Below are 18,919 nucleotides of genomic sequence, written 5' to 3'. Positions count from 1 at the left end.
GCAAATTGCTCGTAAATAATTGTTGTACTCACTTATTCGCATGTAAATAATTATTTTAGAAAGGAAAAATTAACTTATTCTAAGTTTTTTATCATTCAAAGTGATATAGTCCACATAAATAGAACCAAAAGATAAGGGCTCATCCAATTATGTCATCTCTGAACATAACTATCCTCCTCTCGCACTAACCAAAGCATTAGTTATTCTACTACGAATGGTATTCATGGTATCCTCATTCTCCACATCTTCACTCTCATCTCCCTGTGTTTGTGTTGTGCCACTTGTCTCTTGTACCAAGTATTCCTCATCAGCATCACATCTCTCGAACTCCTTATCACGTAAATTGTTGTCGCGGATAAAATTATGTAATGACAAACAAGCAACGATGATATGCTTCTGAGTACGAGTTGAGAAACTTGGCATGCCCTTCAAAATACGCCACTTCTCCTTCAATACTCCGAAAGACCACTCAATGACATTTCGAAGGGATGAATGCAAGAAATTGAACACCTCATACTTTCCTTGGGGTGGTCCAGAACGATTATGAAATTCTGGTATATGGTATGTGCTTCCTTTGAAAGGGACCAGATACCCTATTCGGTTTGGAAAACTAGAGTCCACGAGATAATATTTTGCTATAAAATCAAATCAGCATAAGCAAATAATAATACAAGTACTTTACTGCTACCTTAGTAAGGATATGTGTATACCTTTAGGAGGCACGAGAAATGAAGGAAAATTTGCCAATGCATGATTGAGGATACGTGTGTCATGTGCACAACAGGGCCAACCAGCAACCGTAAAGATAAACCTCATGTCAAAGTCACAAACAGCTAGCACATTCTGAGATGTATATCCATGATGGCATGCGTAATTAACCATATCCTTGGTTGGCACAACCACTAGAACATGTGAACCGTCTATTGCTCCAATAGCGCCTTTGAAGTAAGGCCAGAAACGTTCATCTTTGATTCTTTCATGTTCTGTAGAAAAACTAGCATCTCTCGGCTTAATATTGTCCTTATCTAACTTGCGCAAACACTTAAGTACCTCATGAAACTTAGTGTGAACTGTCCACAGTGACAGAGTGAAGCGATTTTCAGCTTGTGAAAATGATTGTGGGCCTCCGACAATCCACAAGAACATTGCCAATGACTCAATGGATGAAACATTGTTAGTGGAGGTCAAACCGTAGGTAGATACTAGCAACTCATGTAGTGCCGTGAAGACCTCAATGCTCATTCGAAATATCTTATAGAAGTACCTTGGACGAGCAAAGCACCTCATCACCCATTGAATTCTAGTTTCTTGTGTTTCTCTATACTCACCTTTGTCAAAATAACACTTAGTATATTGTGCACCCATTGGACCAATAACAGCAGCATGTTGGAAAAGCTCAGCTTGGAGTACTAGTCCCTTCTGTCCTTCTTTGGCTACACCTTCCAAGTTGTCATCCATCTACAAAGGATATTAAAATTTATTAATTCAATTGATCTAGGATACATTAGTATATGCACAAGGATATAATCTGACCTAAGAAATAATCTGACACAAAAAAATAATCTCACACAAAGAAATATTCTCATAAATAGTCTCAGCACAAGCAAATAGTCTTAGCATAACAAATTATTTGTTACAGCCATACAACTAAAAGTTCTCACAGTAGAAATTAAAATTGGTTCACACGACAGCAATAGAAATAAAAATTGGTTCACTTCCGCCTCATCATCTCCTTTTCAGCATGCTCCTTCTCAATCACATCTAGCCTTCTTTTATTTGTTTTGATATGGCTGAAGACCTCTCTAAATTCAGGCTTCATGATCAGCATGGTGACAGTGTGCATTAGAGTAGTTTTGTAACACCTCCGGTGTTACATGAGCCTTTTAGCACTAAATATGTAATTATTAACTTGTTAATAATAAATTAGAGCAAGATTAGAGTAGAAGAGAACTCAAAAATAGAATGAAATAAAATACGTTATTAAATAGAACGATATGTACATATAGCTTTTGAATCTAATTTAAATTTGAGCTTTGTTGAAAATTTTCTTGTACCTAGATGTTGCTAATTGTCTAAATTAGTAAACCGATATATATATACATATACTCACGTATTTCGTTTTGATAAGCATGTTGCTATATTAATTCAAGTAGTGTATAAACTTATTTCTTCCCGAGTGTATCTCTATAGATAAGTATACGTTTAAACATACAATAAATATATACATGTGTGTATGGATATTAGTGATAAAGAAAAAGAAATTAAATGGCAAAACACAACACACTCAAGGACGCTTGTGTGCGCGCCTAGCCTTGCCGCTACCTTGCTGTGCGCTGGCCTCGTTGTCAGCCTCGCCTCTGTGGCCGTGCTGCCGACGCCACTTCTTGGCAGGCTGTCCCGTTGCCGCTACCGCGTCCGTCTCCTCACCGTGCCCGCCGAGCCGAGTGCCATCAATACGCATGGCCGCTGTGACTCATGCCGCCGCCGCTACGTACTGCGCTGGCCACGCACTGCACTGCTCCATCGTCGCCGGCCATCCACTGTGCTGAATTGGCCGCCGGTGACGGCTCCCCACCGCATGCTCTGCTCTGGAGGAGGTGAGGGCATGGAAGTGTAAATAGAAGTTTTTTCGGAGGGCTAGGTGTGAAAACTGACTCATAGGAATAGTGTTTTTGTACTGCAGGGTAGTTTCAAAAAAGTTCAGGGGCCTTCGTGCAAGTTTGCCACCGCGCTAGGCTCGTCTGCGCGTGGGCCGTCCACTTCCGGTTACTAGGCCGCCGCCTGTTCCGCCGGCCGCGCGCCCCGCCTGGGCCGGCCTGTCGCCGCCGCGCCTGGGCCGCTCGCGCGCCCCGTCCCCGCTTGGGCCGTGTTGCTAGGCCGGCTCGCCGGTCGTGGGCCATGCTGAGGCCGCGCTCGCCATGGACCGAGTAGGCCACGGTGCTCTTTTCTTTTTCCAATGAATTAGTGAAGATTTTCTAAAATAAATTCTGAGCTGATTTTGTTATTTAAATATAAAATCATTCAGGAGTCTAAAAATTGTGGAACAAATTTCATGAAGTTTCTAAAATCATGATCTATCTGTTAGTATATTTTGTTCATCTAGTTGGTGTTGTTTTTAGGGTTGCTCTAATTATTTTAAAATGCTTAATATTGTTAAGACATAAACTTGTAGGAATTTTTGGGATAAATCGGTGATAGTATTAACCTTAAAAATTTTATAGTAAATTAGTAACATTATTAGCTGCTCACTGTAATTTTTGTAGCTCCAGAATAATTAGTTTGCTAGAATGATAATGATATCATATTTCGAATAAAGATTAAATCGATAGAACGGAATAACAAAACAACTTGAGTTTGTATAACTAAAACACTTGTTGGAAAATAACACCATTCTTGACGATGTTGATACATAGATTATTATGTTAGTCATTAGAGCTAGTTTATTAGTTCGTAGTATGTACTCTGTTTTAAAAGTTGTTGTTGTTGTTGCCTTGTTAATTAACTGTTACATCATCTCTACATTGCATTGCATACCATAATAGGGACGATGATGGATCGTAGAATCAACTGGAGTAGCTAAGAAGATGGTGCCAGGAGTCATGTTACAAAGATGAAATGCTAACTTTTGGTTATATTTTACCCAGACAAGCCCTGGTGTATAACCCCTACTTTTCTATATTTTAATTATATTTGTGCATTAAGTTTTAAGGAGTTGAATGAAACCCACTTGCATATATATATATATATATATATATATATATATATATATATATATATATATATATATATATATATATATCCTATGAGTCTTACTAGTATGACAGGATCGTGTAGATTGCTATGCTATAGGTCCCGGTAGAAGTCGAGTGATTGACTGTCACTCGCGAGAGATAGAAAATATATTATTATTGTTACTATATTATTATCACTTGATATATATATATATATATATATATATATATATATATATATATATATATATATATATATATATATATATATATATATATATATATATGAATGATAGATGGAAATCAGGCAGAGATATGGTTTGGGTATCGGTGGGTGTAAGAGGTTGTGTCTTGCGGCCAACGGGGCATAGCTTTGTTACACTGTTTCCTTGTCTGTGTCGGTTATGGACCGGCCATTGTATTGGATTCTAGGTAGGTCATAGACTTATTATCCTGAACATATACTTGTGTATTGGTGCGAAAAGACTTGTTACTCTCTTGTCATGGTTTCCGGCTCTTTCAAACCGACAGTCAGGGTGGTTTTTGGGTGGAGGTCTAAGTACCGCACTGAGTCCGAGACTCAGGGGTGGGGGCTTGGAGTCCAAGTTTAGACAGGGACCTAGACCCCGTGACAGGAGGGTAGTGGGTTGGTCTTGCTTGTGCCTGGGGTACAAGCGGGGCATGTGTTTCAGGTTACCCAGCTGGGCACATTGATTCGCGAATCGCCGGGCAATCCAGTACGGCTTGTCGAGAATCTAGCACCGTAGTAAGAACTGGAAGATGAAAGATGATAAAATGATTCTGATTGCTTACCACCTGCTTGAAAGCAGCACAAGTGCTTACATAGAATGGTTAGTTAATGAACCAATGTGGATTGCTAATAAAATTGAATATACGGACGCACTTTTAGTAATGCTCCTGCAGATGCTCTAAACCCATAAGCCAGATAGCCTTGCATATCCTTGGAGTCTTTTCTTTTCTCCTATTGGGTAAGTCTCGCTGAGTACAATTGAGTACTCAGGGTTTTATTTGCCCTTGTTGCAGGTGATAGGCGGATGCTAGAGCTGACTCTTGGGTGTGGATTCCTCCTGGTGTGCTCAGAGAGGATTCCTTTACGCTGCGATCATAGCTTTATTTATAACTCCCACTAAATGTTTTTATAAATAGAGGTTTTATAGTCTGTTGTCAAAGTTTATATATCAATGCTTCGTCATGTTATGAATAGATGTTTATTTTCACTGTAACTCTGATCACATGTTTATATTCCGCTGTTAAATTAAATTGTTCATAACTCTGATAACATGTTCATATTCCGCTGTTATAACAATAAATATTATACTCTGATGTTGCTTGAAAAGTGATGTAAGAAATGACTAAAATGTTGTAAGCTTTATTCTGTCATTTGTGATCCTGATGGAAAAATATGGATTTTCGGGTTCTCCCTTGGGGTGTGCTCGACGGAACTGCGTAATTTAGTGTCTTCCCTTGAGTACTTAGTGTCTAATGAAAGACAAGTACTCCTAAAAGGCGTTAGATTAGGTGATTCTGCCACAAGTTCCTTCTTCCACCCCCACACTCTTCGACCATCTTCATAGCCTCTCCAATAGTGGGGACTAAATTAGTTGGAGCTGATGATGCAGATACACTTGAGGAGATCTTGTCTGCTGCACTTTCTATCTTCAAACATGTGTTTTTGTACATGTGAAAAAATAGACACTTCTCTTCTTTGTCTTCAGTACAAGAGCTCATGCGTTTCTTTTTCTCTGGTTTCTTCAAAGCGGCTAGCTTGACATTATCATTATCTGGAGGTTTTGGTACCTCGGCCACGTCCTCATCACTTGCCTCATCAGAGGATATATCTCCAGGACAGGATGCAGTGGCCCTAGTCACATGTACCTTGCCAAAAATTAGATCAAGATCATCCAGGTACTTCAGTCCTTGTTTTCTGAACCTGACATGGTTGCATTTTAGTTCTTTATCACGGTTATCGCATCTCTGAAATTGAATGAAACATTTTAGCAAGACACACCATATCAAAGTATGAAAAAGAATATCAATAGTGAGAGTTCAGTTCTTACAGCAAGGTGTTCAGTCCAACATTCCTGAGGGCAATCAACAGTTCCCTTTGCCGCGTCCCATCCAAGTCCAGTGGCATAATTCTTGAACTCCTTGAACCATCCATATTCTTTTTGTTGTTGTCTAATTTGTTCTTCAACTGTATCTTTGTTCGCTTGTCACTGGTTCTTTTTTCAAACTTAGATACATGATTTTTCCAATCAGTACTAGTGAAAAGTGCCAGGGGCCTATTCCCAGCTTCTATATCCCCTTTCCAGATATCAATCAAATGCTTCAAAAAGAAATCACTCCAATCTGCCTTGTCACCCATTCTTGAATCAAACAAACAAATTTTTTAGACTTTCTAAATTACCATAATACCATGCCATCATTTTTAACATACACACAGCACACTGTACTGAATAAATAACATGCATTGAACCATTTATCAGAGATTGAGGTACCTACGTTGCAGATCCGGTCACTGGAGGCGTAGATCGATGAAGCTGAGGCCGTTGAAAGGGGCGCCGGCCGTAGGTGCTGTGGCTGGGCACGGTTCACTCGTGAGCTAGGCAGGGCCGAACCAGAGCAGAGAGGAGCGAAGAGGACCAATCACATGCCGCAGTAGAGAGGAGGGATGGGGCAGGGATGGTGAGGAGCTAGGCAAGGCCGGCGAGCACCCGGCGGCAGGGGTCCGTGCTGGACTAGAGAGGCCGGGATGGGGAGGGGCCGGCGATTCTCGGCAGCGGAGAGGACTGGGACGGCCCTGGTGAGGACCGGGCGGCACTGGAGGAGGTCGGGGCACGGCCGGCGAGATGCGCCGCTGCTAAACCCTAGCTCCGCCTAGGCATCACCACTTGCGGATGGACGGGCTCGGAGTCGCGCGGAAGGGAAGAGAAGGGAAAAGAACGAAACATTTTCTTCATAACCGATGGCAGTGTGGGTAATTTCGTTGAAAGTGACCCCCCAGCCGGTGAAAACAGCCTCTCCCTAGCTGTGAAAATTGAACTACGTGAAAACTGGCATTTCCAAAAGCTATTGGACCAGCAGGTGCCCTTTGGTTAGCTTTTGGGCTTTTGGGAGCAAAAGCTGAAGCCAAAAGCTAAACCAAACACCCCCTAAGACTTGATGCTTGTTCAAAAGCATAAAGTACTTAATGCTTAAACTTTAAAGCTTGCTCTAGATCAGTTTTTCATAAACAGTATTGTGTCATCGGTGTACTACAGGATTGATAAACCATCATCTATTATGTATTGCACCACTCTACTCAATTGCTCATCTTCTTTGGCTCTATTGATTAGGATCGTTAACATGTCTATAACAATGTTGGAGATAATGGTTCCCTTTCATGAAGGCCTTTATTTGTTTGGAAAAAAGTGTCAATCTCAGTTCATTGATACACTAGCTTCGTGATAGAGGTTTCAACCCACTCGATCCACTTGGGCGAAAAAACTTTCATACATAGTGTTTGTAGTAGAAATGATCATGTAACCTTGTTATGGGATTTTTTTAAATCTATTTTAAAAATTATCCCGTTAAGTTTTTTCCTGTGGAGTTCATGCATTGTCTAATGAAGGACAACCCTTTAGGAATATTGCATTCTCTCATAAAAGCCAATTGACACCATATTGAGATGGCTAGTAGCCACTTTATTTAAAGATTATACCAATAAGTTTGAGTAGACAATGAATCTATCCAACTCGATACGTTATCGGTTCTTGTAGCACATTCAGAACCAGGGTTTTAACTCCAAAGTTTAGGCTGAACAATTGTAGATCCTCATTGTGTAGATTTTTTGTCCTACGCCTAAACCATCTAAGCATGTTCTTTCTACTATAACACAAGCTTGTAGTTTGGAATATTTATAACAAAGAAAATCTGATGTCCACACTGGTATACTCATTTTCGTATTTCTTTTGGGAATATGAAAAATCATCATGATGATTTATTTTTGAAAGTGTTTTCCTAGTTGTAAGATTCCAATTGATAGGTCATAAGTGCACACTTTTCAAATTTCAATCCCAGTTGTCCACTCTTTTCTGCCACAGATGGGGATCAAACAAAGCTGTCGTTTTACAGCCTTGACCGCTACAGTTCCGTACTCATCTCAGTAACCTGCTGCCCCTTCGCACAAAGGACAGCAAGAAGAATAATCCTAGACCACAAGTCAGTACCACACTTCTGAAGTGTTGATCGTCACAGCGTTTTTTCTACTCTCAAGGATGGCATTGTGGCAATATATTGATAGACAGGGAGCGTAGCATTCTTTCAAACGAAGACCGGCCGGCCATAAGTAGTGCGTGAGAAGGGACAGTGTCACCGGACACAGCAAGTGTGGTCCCGAGAGCCACATCCCTCTCTCCACCAGCGCGTCTCTTCCGCCTTCGCCATGTCCAAGCAGCACGACGCCTCCGACGACGGCGGCATCCCTGCCGCCGTGGCGCCGGCAAAGCGCCCGCCCCTTAACAAGTACGCCCTCGCCTGCGCCGTCCTCGCTTCCATGAACTCCATCGTCCTCGGCTACGGTACGTCCACGCATGACGCATACAATTCCATGCACTCGTTGCCATATATAGGCACCACGTGCGTACGTGCACCTCATGCGCGTAGTCAATCTATTATTTCTCAGGTTCTGATGATCTGATCCTTCTTATGTATGTATGCAGATGTGTCTGTGATGAGCGGAGCGCAGCAATTCATGAAGCAGGACCTCAAGATCGGTGACACGAAGATCGAGATCCTCGCCGGCATCATCAACATCTTCTCGCTCGTCGGCTCGCTCGCGGCAGGCCGGACGTCGGACTGGATCGGCCGACGGTACACCATGGTGCTCGCGGCGGCCACCTTCTTCGCGGGCGCGCTCATCATGGGCCTCGCCCCGGGCTACGGGATCCTCATGCTGGGCCGCTTCGTGGCGGGCGTCGGCGTCGGGTACGCGCTCATGATCGCGCCCGTGTACACGGCCGAGGTGGCGCCCACGTCGGCGCGCGGCCTGCTCACGTCCTTCCCGGAGGTGTTCATCAACACGGGGTTGCTCCTCGGGTACGTCTCCAACTACGCCTTCCACGGCCTCCCCGTGCACCTCAGCTGGCGCGTCATGTTCCTCGTCGGCGCTGTCCCGCCGTTCTTCCTCGCCCTGGGGGTCCTCGCCATGCCGGAGTCGCCGCGGTGGCTCGTCATGCAGGGCCGCATCGGCGACGCGCGTCGCGTGCTGGCCAAGACCTCTGACTCCCCCGTCGAGGCCGAGGAGCGGCTCGCCGACATCAAGAAGGCCATCGGCATCCCGGACGGCGTCGGTGACAACGACGACGACGAAGTGGTGGTCGTGGACCGCAGGAACAAGCAGGGCAGCCATGGCGAAGGGGTGTGGAGGGACCTCCTCATCCGCCCGACGCCGCCCGTCCGCCGCATACTGATCGCCTGCCTCGGCCTCCAGTTCTTCCAGCAGGCCTCCGGCATCGACTCCGTGGTGCTGTACAGCCCGCGGGTGTTCAAGAAGGCCGGGCTCACGTCGGACAGCAACTCCCTGGGCGCCACCATGGCGGTGGGCGCGTCCAAGACGCTGTTCATCCTGGTGGCCACGTTCTTCCTCGACCGCGTCGGGCGGAGGCCGCTGCTGCTCACCAGCGCGGGCGGGATGGTGGTGTCGCTGGTGACGCTGGCCTCGGCGCTGCACGCCATCGACCGGCTTCCCGAGGGCCATGCGACGCCGCTGTCCGGCGTGAGCATCGCGGCGGTGCTCACGTTCGTGGCGTCCTTTTCGATCGGCATGGGCCCGATCGCGTGGGTGTACAGCTCGGAGATCTTCCCGCTGCGGCTCCGCGCGCAGGGCTGCGCGCTTGGCACGGCGATGAACCGGATCATGAGCGGCGCCATCACCATGTCCTTCATCTCGCTCTACAAGGCCATCACCTTGGCCGGGAGCTTCTACCTGTATGCCGGCATCGCTGCTGCCGGCTGGATCTTCATGTTCTTCTTCCTACCGGAGACGAGGGGCAGGTGCCTGGAGGACACCGAGAAGCTCTTCGGCGGTGGCGATCACGGCGAGGACAAGGACGATGGACACGATGGGCAGAAGAAGTCCACTGAGTTGAGTAGTAGCCAGCCGTGACCTGATCTGCTAGTACGTACGCACGCTAGTATTGTATAACACGAACTGCCGAGTTGGGAATGTGGTCCGATTTGTCAATTCGCAAGGGAACGTGCGGCAAAACTGCGCGAACTGAACGCATGCACAACTTACATATCCTTTCTACAAAGGATAAGAAACTCTATATGTCACTAGCGCGTTTCTCCCTCTCCAACACTCGATTTTTCCACCCTGTCGAGTATAATATGTGAAGAACCTTTTCACCCTGCCGAATCCCCAAATTCTGTAATTACTGATTAGGGACCCGTGGCCATGGGAGATCTTCAGCAACAGGGTCAAGACTCGAAGAGGGACTCGTTGGCAAATTTGGGTCTTGAGTAATGGCAACTAAAACTGTGAAATTGTTGCTGATTCTACAAATTGAAGTGTTGATTATGACTGTAAGGTAGCTTGTCCTGTAAAGCCTCTCGTACATCGATACGCTGGCTGCTGGCGGCTGCTTGATGTTTCTTGCACAACGACGCAGAGAGCAATATCTGACCATAGGCAACCAAAATTTATACGTATAGAATTGTTATATTAGCCAGAGTCGTAGTTTTGCAGCTGGAGTCTGGGGTAGGGGTTTTAAAATTGTTACCCCTAGCACCGCCTCTGCGTCGAAACTCGCTATAATAAACAAAATAGAAGATGAAGCTAAATGCAACCTAAACATGTTGTCAGACATCCTACATGCAAGCTGTCGGGAAACCAACATATTTTGATGCATTCTAAAAGAATAGCTACCGTTAAATATTTTCTCTTACGGAAAAAAACACTTGATGAGGTATCTTTAGGGAGGAAAAGTTACACGGGAAGTTAGACACTGTCATTGTTTAGGTTGCATTTTCCAGTGCCATAACAACAGAACCAATTCAAAACTCTCGGCTTTGTTCTTGTACTGGATATATGATGAAAGCTAATCTACCCATTGTTAGATGTGCTATCCTCTCAGCTGGGAATGGCTGTCAGTGTACAGTAACCATGTAGTGTCTCCAATCAAGAGTAAAGCATGTCTAACAATATGACACTTTGATGCAGGACTTGTTGCATACACGAAATAGGTAAACAACTACAACAGGCAAGGGTAGGCATTCTGGCGAGCAAGTTACCAGCTCACGCAACAATTTTTGAAGCTCAGGCAACAAAAATTTCAGAAACTAATATACAACAATACTGGAATGGGTGAAAGAAAGATTTGGATTAGATTGTCAACCCAATAAGGAAATCATTCTTCTCCTATTTTGGTACTGTTGGAGTCTGGGGTAGGGTTTTGAAACAGGATTGCTAACAGACAACTGGTAGTTTTCGGAGCCGTTAACAACCGGATTTTTCGCTGCTCCCTAGCTCGCATCGCGAGTCCTCCGCTCTCCGCGATTCGCACCCCTGCGGCGATTCAAGAGCCCCGTCTCGGCAACCTCAAGGCACGCAGCTCATGAACCCTGGCGGGAGATCATGTGTGGCCCACGCAAATTTGCATGATGTAAACGACGCCGCCGTCCATCAGGCCGGTGCCATTTCCCGGAAAGCGACGCGGGAGGGGCTCGACCTGTTACCGTCGCCTGGCCTGGCCAGAAGCAAGCGTGGGCCAGGTTCAGGTCTCCAGGAGCATCTACGCCGATGAGAATGCCGAGTCCTAGGCAGCTAGCTAGCCAAGAGACCCAAGGAAGCAGATCCGCAGAGGATACCCACCGGCGAGAAGGATGACGACGACGGAATAAACAGAGAATCTGATTTTCTGAAATTTATGAATAATTTGACATATATTTCTCTGCTATTTGCAATTTATAGAAATAATTTGTATTTTTTCTGAAAATTTTGGCACATATTATCACTGCAATCCATAGAGGTAATTTGTAATTTTTTCTGAAAATTTTAACATATATTCATATTATCCCCAAATTACATCACTCTGTTCAATAAATTACACTGAAGAAATCATTTATAAATAGCGGTGTAAATATACTTATAAGACAATGTAAGTGCAGTTGCAAAAATCTGGTTGTTGGGAGAGACTAAAACAACCAGTTGTTGGCTAGACGACTCTTTTGAAATCGTTACCCGTAGTCTGGCGGGGGCGCGAGTAGAGGAGTGTTGACGATTCCTGTACCATCTCTTTAGGAGTAGAGATTCAACGCAGAGCGGAGCTAGGGGGCAGGGGCTGTTGTTCTAGGCTTTAGCCCTCGAACATTAGGCTGTTGCTCAAGTAATCGAAAGCACAATAATGAATGAAAGGAACGCGAAAAGACGAAAAGGCACTTGAAAGGCCACCGAAGGAATTAGGATTTCTTCTTATCTCTTACAATGCTTCTAGAGCACTATTTATACATATATGTATCTTTTATATGGGCATAAATGCCCCTCCAACTATCCAGATCATGTGGCAAATTCTGGTTCGCTGAGGTGTCTTTGGTCCGCCCTGCATTAGACCTCCCCCGGTAAGCGCCTTCCTCGCCTTGTCCCCCCTCCGCTTCATAGCTGACGCCAGGGGGGGGGGGGGCGTCAAGGAAACCTCCATTCCATCATTCTCACGGCCGCCTCTTCCTTTTCCCGTCTCCTACAAAAGTAGCCGACCTACGTGACACAACATGACTAAGCAGCGAAAATACCGCTTGGGTGAAAGGGCATTCGCGTCAAGTTGGAGGATTACTTCGCCCTGGCGGCCCCTTGATCATACTCGTGCCCACGGAATCGAGTAGATGTCGCCATCCATGCTCACGAGGGCTTTTGCCCTCACGGAATGCGAAAGGTACAAGGGCAATCTTGTCAATAGGTGTTAATTATTGAAAGGGTCTTGGCGAAAACCTAGACGGCAAGGTAGGGTTGGCGAAAGGACGGGGCTTCCCTCAACAGGAGCCAATGCCCCCTAACATAACTATAATGTTTTTTACTTAATATATAGCTTAATAGTCTATATTAATATAAAAAAGATATGATAAAATATTCTTGTCATATGTATTTATTGATGCCTTCTGGAAAAGAAAATCATACAAGACACAATTAAAATAAAATATCTAATTCAACTATATTTGTTTGCCTACCATATTAAGATATATTTAATGAAATTTTAGATTTTACTAATATATGATTCGTTATATTTTATATTTTACTGAACCCATATTTAACTAGTAATAATAATTCAATGGGAGTAAAGTACATGGCCGGTCCTCGAACTTGTGGGGTGTGTCATCCCAGTCTCAAAACTCAGAAAGTGTCATTTCGGTCCTCAAATTATGTTTGGATCTTATATTCATCCAAATTGATATGGAGGCGGGTACGAATTCATATCTATTTGGATGAATATGAGACCCAAGCAGAGTTTAAGGAGCGAAATGACACACCTCTATAAATTCGAGGATTGGCCATGAACTTTACTCTTTTATCAATCAATTGCTTTCTTTTAGAGAAGATTTCCGTCCCCCTCCTCTTCCTTCTTTTCCTCGCGGCCCACCGCTAGGCCGCCCTTATTGGCGTCGTTGTCCTTCTTGCCGCCGCAGATGCGGAGGATGCGGCCATCCACCAGCTCGACGACAACCTGTTGCTTGGCCAGGCCTGGGACATCCGTCATGAACACGTGTGCGTCCTAAGTCTCCTTCCAGTCCATCGGTGGCGGCGTCTCGCCGACACCGACGTCGGGAAGAACCTGCAGCATGCGAGACAACGCCAACGATATCCTAGTCTTCATCTTCTCTCGCCGGTCCACGAACTTGTCAGGGTGTGTCATTTTAATCCTTAAACTTTAGTTGGGTCTCATATCCATCCAAACGGATATGATTCGTACCCATCTTCATATCCGTTTGGATAAATATGAGACCCCAACAGAGTTTAATGACCGAAATGACACACTTTCTGAGTTCGGGGACCGAGATGATACACCCCCACAAGTTTGATATTCAATAAAATACCATCGATGACTAACAAGGTGTAGTGGTGGACGGAAGGTTACAGACCTAGGGCTAATTAGTGATGTTTTGTTTTTCTCTATAACATTCGGTGTTCTTTTTTTAGGTTTTCAATTTTATTTGATTGTTACGTACTCCCTATATCCTAAAAAAAATACCATCATAGGTTTAGACTAAGTTAAAATTTCTTAAGTTTGTCCGTTTTTATATAAAAAATACTATCAACATTTGTATCTCCAAAAGAGGTATATTATGAAAACGAACAAGACCTATAAGAGGTTCAATTATCCATCTAATTATACTTATTACGCATCATAGTTATTAATACCTTTTTTTATAATTTGATGTAAGGTAAGATGGACTCACCCCTTATAAAGAGAGAACATTCATTTTGGATTGGAGGGGATATATTGTTGCCGTATATGTATTTCATCATGCGTAATTGCTGATTGTTTGAACGGCCTTCCTATGTCTAAACTTTGGCTGCGCCCCTAATCAACGAAGTTTAGATGTTTATTAAGGAAAACTCAATAAATTTAGGTTTTTAAGGAAAACTCAACAAATTTAGGTTTTCTTTTTGAACAAAACTCAACAAATTTAGGTGGGAGGACGAGCTGCAGCAGCCCACTGCATAAAGCCCAATAAGAACGGGAGACGGCCCATCATCTCCGCTGAGTGAGAAGGCGAGAGATCACGCACGCCACAGCACGGAAGTGCCGAAAAATTCCTTTTTGCTAGCCTGCTTCTTTGTCCTGCACCAAACAAAACACACAAATCCACGCTCGACGACTGCCCCTCGGTCGGCCCGAATCAGAAGTTCCCTTTCCAACCGCTGATGATCACCCCCCACCTTTTGTCCATTTTTTTTATACTTTGGATTTTCTACGAACTATGTTGGAATTCGCTGGAGAATGGAAAAACAATCGGTGAGACTGGCCCAAAACTTGCGTGAATCACACTTGCAGTACTAAAAAAATGTCCGTGCAGCCCGAGGCACGGTGGCCCGACACGAAGCCCGCATTTTTTGCCCGACCCAAGCACGGTCTGCGGGCTCGAGCCAGAGGTACATACCGTGCTTGGGCCGTAGCTCAAGCCCGTGGGCTAGGAAGGCACGACCCCCCCCTACAAGGGTCGGCCCGGTAGCAGCCCGGCATCCCCTCCACACTCAGTCCCCCGCGGCCTGCCAACCGACGCAGCCCTAACGGCTCCTCCCGCCTCCCCCCTCATATATAAGCGCGCAGACGCGGGGCCCTCTCCCTCACCCCGAGCTCTAAATCATTTCCACTCCCCCCGCTGCGCCGCTCTCGCCTCGCCATCTTGTCTGCTGGTGGCGTCCGACCTCCCCGACTCCGGTGACCTCGATTCGCCTGTCGTCGACGAGCTGCTCCCTACTCCTCGTCTCCTCCTACTTGATCCCCTCCCTCTCTGCCTTTCCCTTCTCCCTCTCTCTATCTCCCCTCTTGATCTTGGTGATTATATGAGTTTGTGTCCCCGACTCCCCGTCTGTCCCTCCTCCGTTGCTCGCCGTCTTTCTAACCGGTGTGTCGTCTTCTCTGGGTGGCCCTCATCTTCTCCGGCACCGGGCTCCGGTTGCGTAGGTACAACCCTAACCCTAACCATCCTCTTCTTCCATTGATTATTGATCTATTCTGATATGTTCTTTTCCTCCTTCATCTCTTTGCGTAGGTCGGTGGTCGATGCGTCGTCCTCTAGCCGTGGCATAGAGCGACCAAGGCTACGCCTCGCACCATTGAGGAACGATGTTGGAGAGCCCTCTGCGGTCGAGGGCGCCATGGCTGGTGCTGATGAAGAGATTGTCTGGCCGCTCACCGACAACGACGATCTAATCGCGACAGGCCTGGTCCCTAAGGATGACGATGACACCCATGAGGACGCTGTTGCCTTGTTCGGTATCGATGTCGGTGGCGGCTCTGATGCTCCGATCGATCTGGATGGCGGCGGTGGTGAAGGGGCGACGATGACTGGGACCCCGGCCTGCTCCAACGGCTCAGCTCTATCTGTTGCTAGTAACTCTTCTAGTGTTGGTACTGGTAAGCGTAAATCTGTTGTGTGGGCTGATATTAATGAGATCAATGAGACTGTGAATGGTAGGAAAATCTGCACTAAAGCTACCTGTAAAATGTGTAAGCATACTTTGTCTGCTAGATCTAATGCTGGCACTAACCATTTGAAGAGGCACAAGAAATCTTATAGGCAGAAAACTGATCAAGCTGCTAGGGTTCAGCCTGAGCTTACTTACAATCCTGATGGTTATATACATAACTGGGACTATAAACCTGATGTTGCTAGATCTGAATTACGTCGCTTGATTGTTAGGCTTGATTTGCCGTTGGGTATTGGCGAGACAGATGCATGGGAGGAGTACATTGGTCGTGCTCATAACCCTAGGTTTACTAAGGTTTCTAGACAGACCACCACTAGAGATCTTAGTAAGCTATTTACAAGTTGTTTAACAAATATGAGAGAAAGCTTGATACAACTAGGTCTCAGAGGCCTGCACAGCCTGCAAGCCATATAGGTAAGAAAAAATAGGTATGGGGAAGAATCTTTGGAGGCCCTGGATCATCTGGTGTTGTTGGTCCTTCCCCTGCCTCTGCCCGCACTTCATCTCAATCTGCTTCTGTTGTTGGTTGTGAGCTCACATCTTATCTGGACAGTGACAATGTCACTGTATATGAGGATGACTTCGACTTACATCTCTGGTGGCGTGACCATAAACTAACCTATCATATCTTATCTATAATGGCTAGAGATATTATGTATGTTTCTGTTTCTACTGTCTCTTCAGAATCATATTTTAGCTTGACAGGAAGGATAATTGAAGAGCGACGATGACGTTTGTTGCCTGAAACTGTGGAGATGCTGGCTTGCATAAAAGATTAGAAGTTAGGAGAAAGAAGGTTACAACATGCTGTTGACAACCAAGAGTTGGAAGACTCCTTTAAGAATCTTTATCTTGATGAAGATGCATCTAGGGTTGCAGCTGCTACTGGCATATCTGGGACTGGCACATCTAGATCTGCATCTATGCCTTCTGCTGGTACTTAGCGTGTGAGACTTGAGAGTGATCTATTATCTTTGTATCTGTGATGTGTGACTGATACCGGGGAACAATGGTTTAAGACTAAATTAAGAGTTGTGCTGCACTCTTTTTCTCTTTCTAGAGTTTCTTACAAGGGTGAGTTTTACCTAGAAAGATTTTTAATGAGGCGACATTGCACAAATAGCTCAGCTATCTTAATCCTCTTGTCTTCTTTGATGGCTTTTGTTAGAATTTAGAATCTGTGACCGGTTTATTACTTGTGAATGTAAAATACTGAAATATGAATGAATTATGAAATGTGATTGTGAAAATGGAGAAGTATTAGATGAGAGAAGCAGTTTGAGGTGTTTTAAGATTACCGGGCTATAGGCTGGCACGACACAGATTTTGGCCTGTAGGGCCGTGCTTGGGCTGAAGGCCAGGCACGAGACCCGGAGGGGCACGGCCCGGGAGATAGGGCGTGTCGTGCCGGCCCGACTCCCTGCGGGCCGTGCCTGGCCCGGGCCTGGCCGGTCCGTTGGCCAACTATCAGTTTTGATTTCTGAATCTCTCACGCCAGTACTCGTCACTCAAAACGTGAATATCAGTTTTGATTTCTGAACCTCTCGCTCGTGAAAGTATTGCTTCTCAATCCCAGATAGGCCACGTATCTTTCTATATGAATCCTGCGCCCAAACCACGGTCGGACAGCATGCCACGTCATCGGCTTTTCGCGGCCGTTCGATCGGGCGCGCGGACGGCCCAGATCGGGTGAGCCGCAGTCATTTTACGAAAAACCCCTTTAACTTTTCGGAAATCAACCCGCGCTCCAGAGGCCCTCTCAGAATATTTTGCAAAAACACCTCAGATTATTTCCAAATCAACCCGCAGTCCAGAACGGATGGGCTCCGGGTTGGCTCGTCCGTCGAGCGAATGGCGACGCGGGCGCCAGCCACCAGCGAGGCGGCGCAGCCCACGTAGGAGAGCCGAGTGCGGCCACCACCGCGCACCAGCCACCAGCGAGGCGGCGCAGCACACGCGGGCGAGCCGAGCACGGCCACCACCGCGCACCACAAGATCAGGCGCCGCCCACAGACGAGGCTGCGGAGCGACCCGAACACACCTGGATCTCCGCCGCGCGCCCAAGCAGTACCTCAAGCACAGATGCGCCGGTACGGGGCTGACCTCAGAGGTGGAGGCGGCGGAGCGCATGGACGGTGCCACGCCGCTTCACCTCGCGGTAGCAGAATCCGCCCAAAAGGCTGCACCGCGCTTCGGCCTCGTTCCATCTCTCTAGGTGAGCACTGGATGTAACCTCTGCTCGGATTTCTGCGGCGTGGTGTTTTTCTTGCGCTAATCGATTGCTAGACTAGATGGTCGCCTGACTGATTTGAGAAAACAGATATTGGGGAAATTGAGGACCTCCGTAGGTAGACGGATACATTAGCTCTTTCCCCAATTTCGAATCACGGATAGGCTTCAATTTAAGCTATTGTTCACTTTATCTGGATGCCTTAACCAGTTAGGTGGCCCGGTGGGCATTTTGTGGACTATTGGGGGGAATGGTTCTTGATACCTTAAGCTTGTTCTTCCTGCAGCTGCCTGTCTACCCTATGTAGTGCTGCGGTTGCAGTCTTTCACACATTGTGACCTTGTTAGTAAGGGTGATTTAGTTTTCAGCTTCAATTTGCTCTGTTTGCAAAACTCAACAAACGTGGCTTGGGTATCTTTCAGAAAATATAGCCGTGTTGTGATTTAGGGCGACATTTGCTCATCCTACCAAATTTGCTGCATCAAACTGCTTATTTGATGGCGTAATTGTTCAGTTCCAAAGGGTACTTTTGTTCTCTATACGATCTACTGTAGGATTAGCAGGCCGGATGGTCCCATTAATTACAATTTTATCTTTTGATGAACATATTAGTTGTTAATGAGAACATGAAAAAGGAAATGAACACCCCTTACTGCTTTGAATGGAAACAGTCAGGCATCAAAGCTTGGATTTTTTTTAGCCGAACTGCTTTGTTTTGTCAATTTTTGGCCCGATGGTATCAACAGACTC

At 45.8% G+C, this 18,919-nt stretch overlaps 1 protein-coding gene and 1 pseudogene across 1 annotated transcript; one reads left to right on the top strand and one right to left on the bottom strand.

Annotated features, from left to right (window-relative positions):
- Positions 1–1,711: 1,711 nt before the first annotated feature.
- On the bottom strand, positions 1,712–6,117 carry LOC136468056 (uncharacterized; annotated as a pseudogene).
- A 1,925-nt stretch (positions 6,118–8,042) lies between these two features.
- On the top strand, positions 8,043–10,142 carry LOC136550654 (polyol transporter 5-like). Its single transcript, XM_066542281.1, has 2 exons — positions 8,043–8,311; positions 8,453–10,142. Exons 1-2 carry the CDS (start codon positions 8,176–8,178, stop codon positions 9,895–9,897), a joined length of 1,581 nt encoding a protein of 526 aa, XP_066398378.1. The 5' UTR covers positions 8,043–8,175; the 3' UTR covers positions 9,898–10,142.
- Positions 10,143–18,919: the final 8,777 nt, after the last annotated feature.

The sequence above is a fragment of the Miscanthus floridulus genome, chromosome 1, assembly GCF_019320115.1.
Source record: "Miscanthus floridulus cultivar M001 chromosome 1, ASM1932011v1, whole genome shotgun sequence".
NCBI classification, from domain to species: Eukaryota; Viridiplantae; Streptophyta; class Magnoliopsida; order Poales; family Poaceae; genus Miscanthus; species Miscanthus floridulus.
The sequence above is the reverse complement of the archived record's forward strand: the minus strand, read 5'-3'. Positions and strand labels throughout refer to the sequence as shown.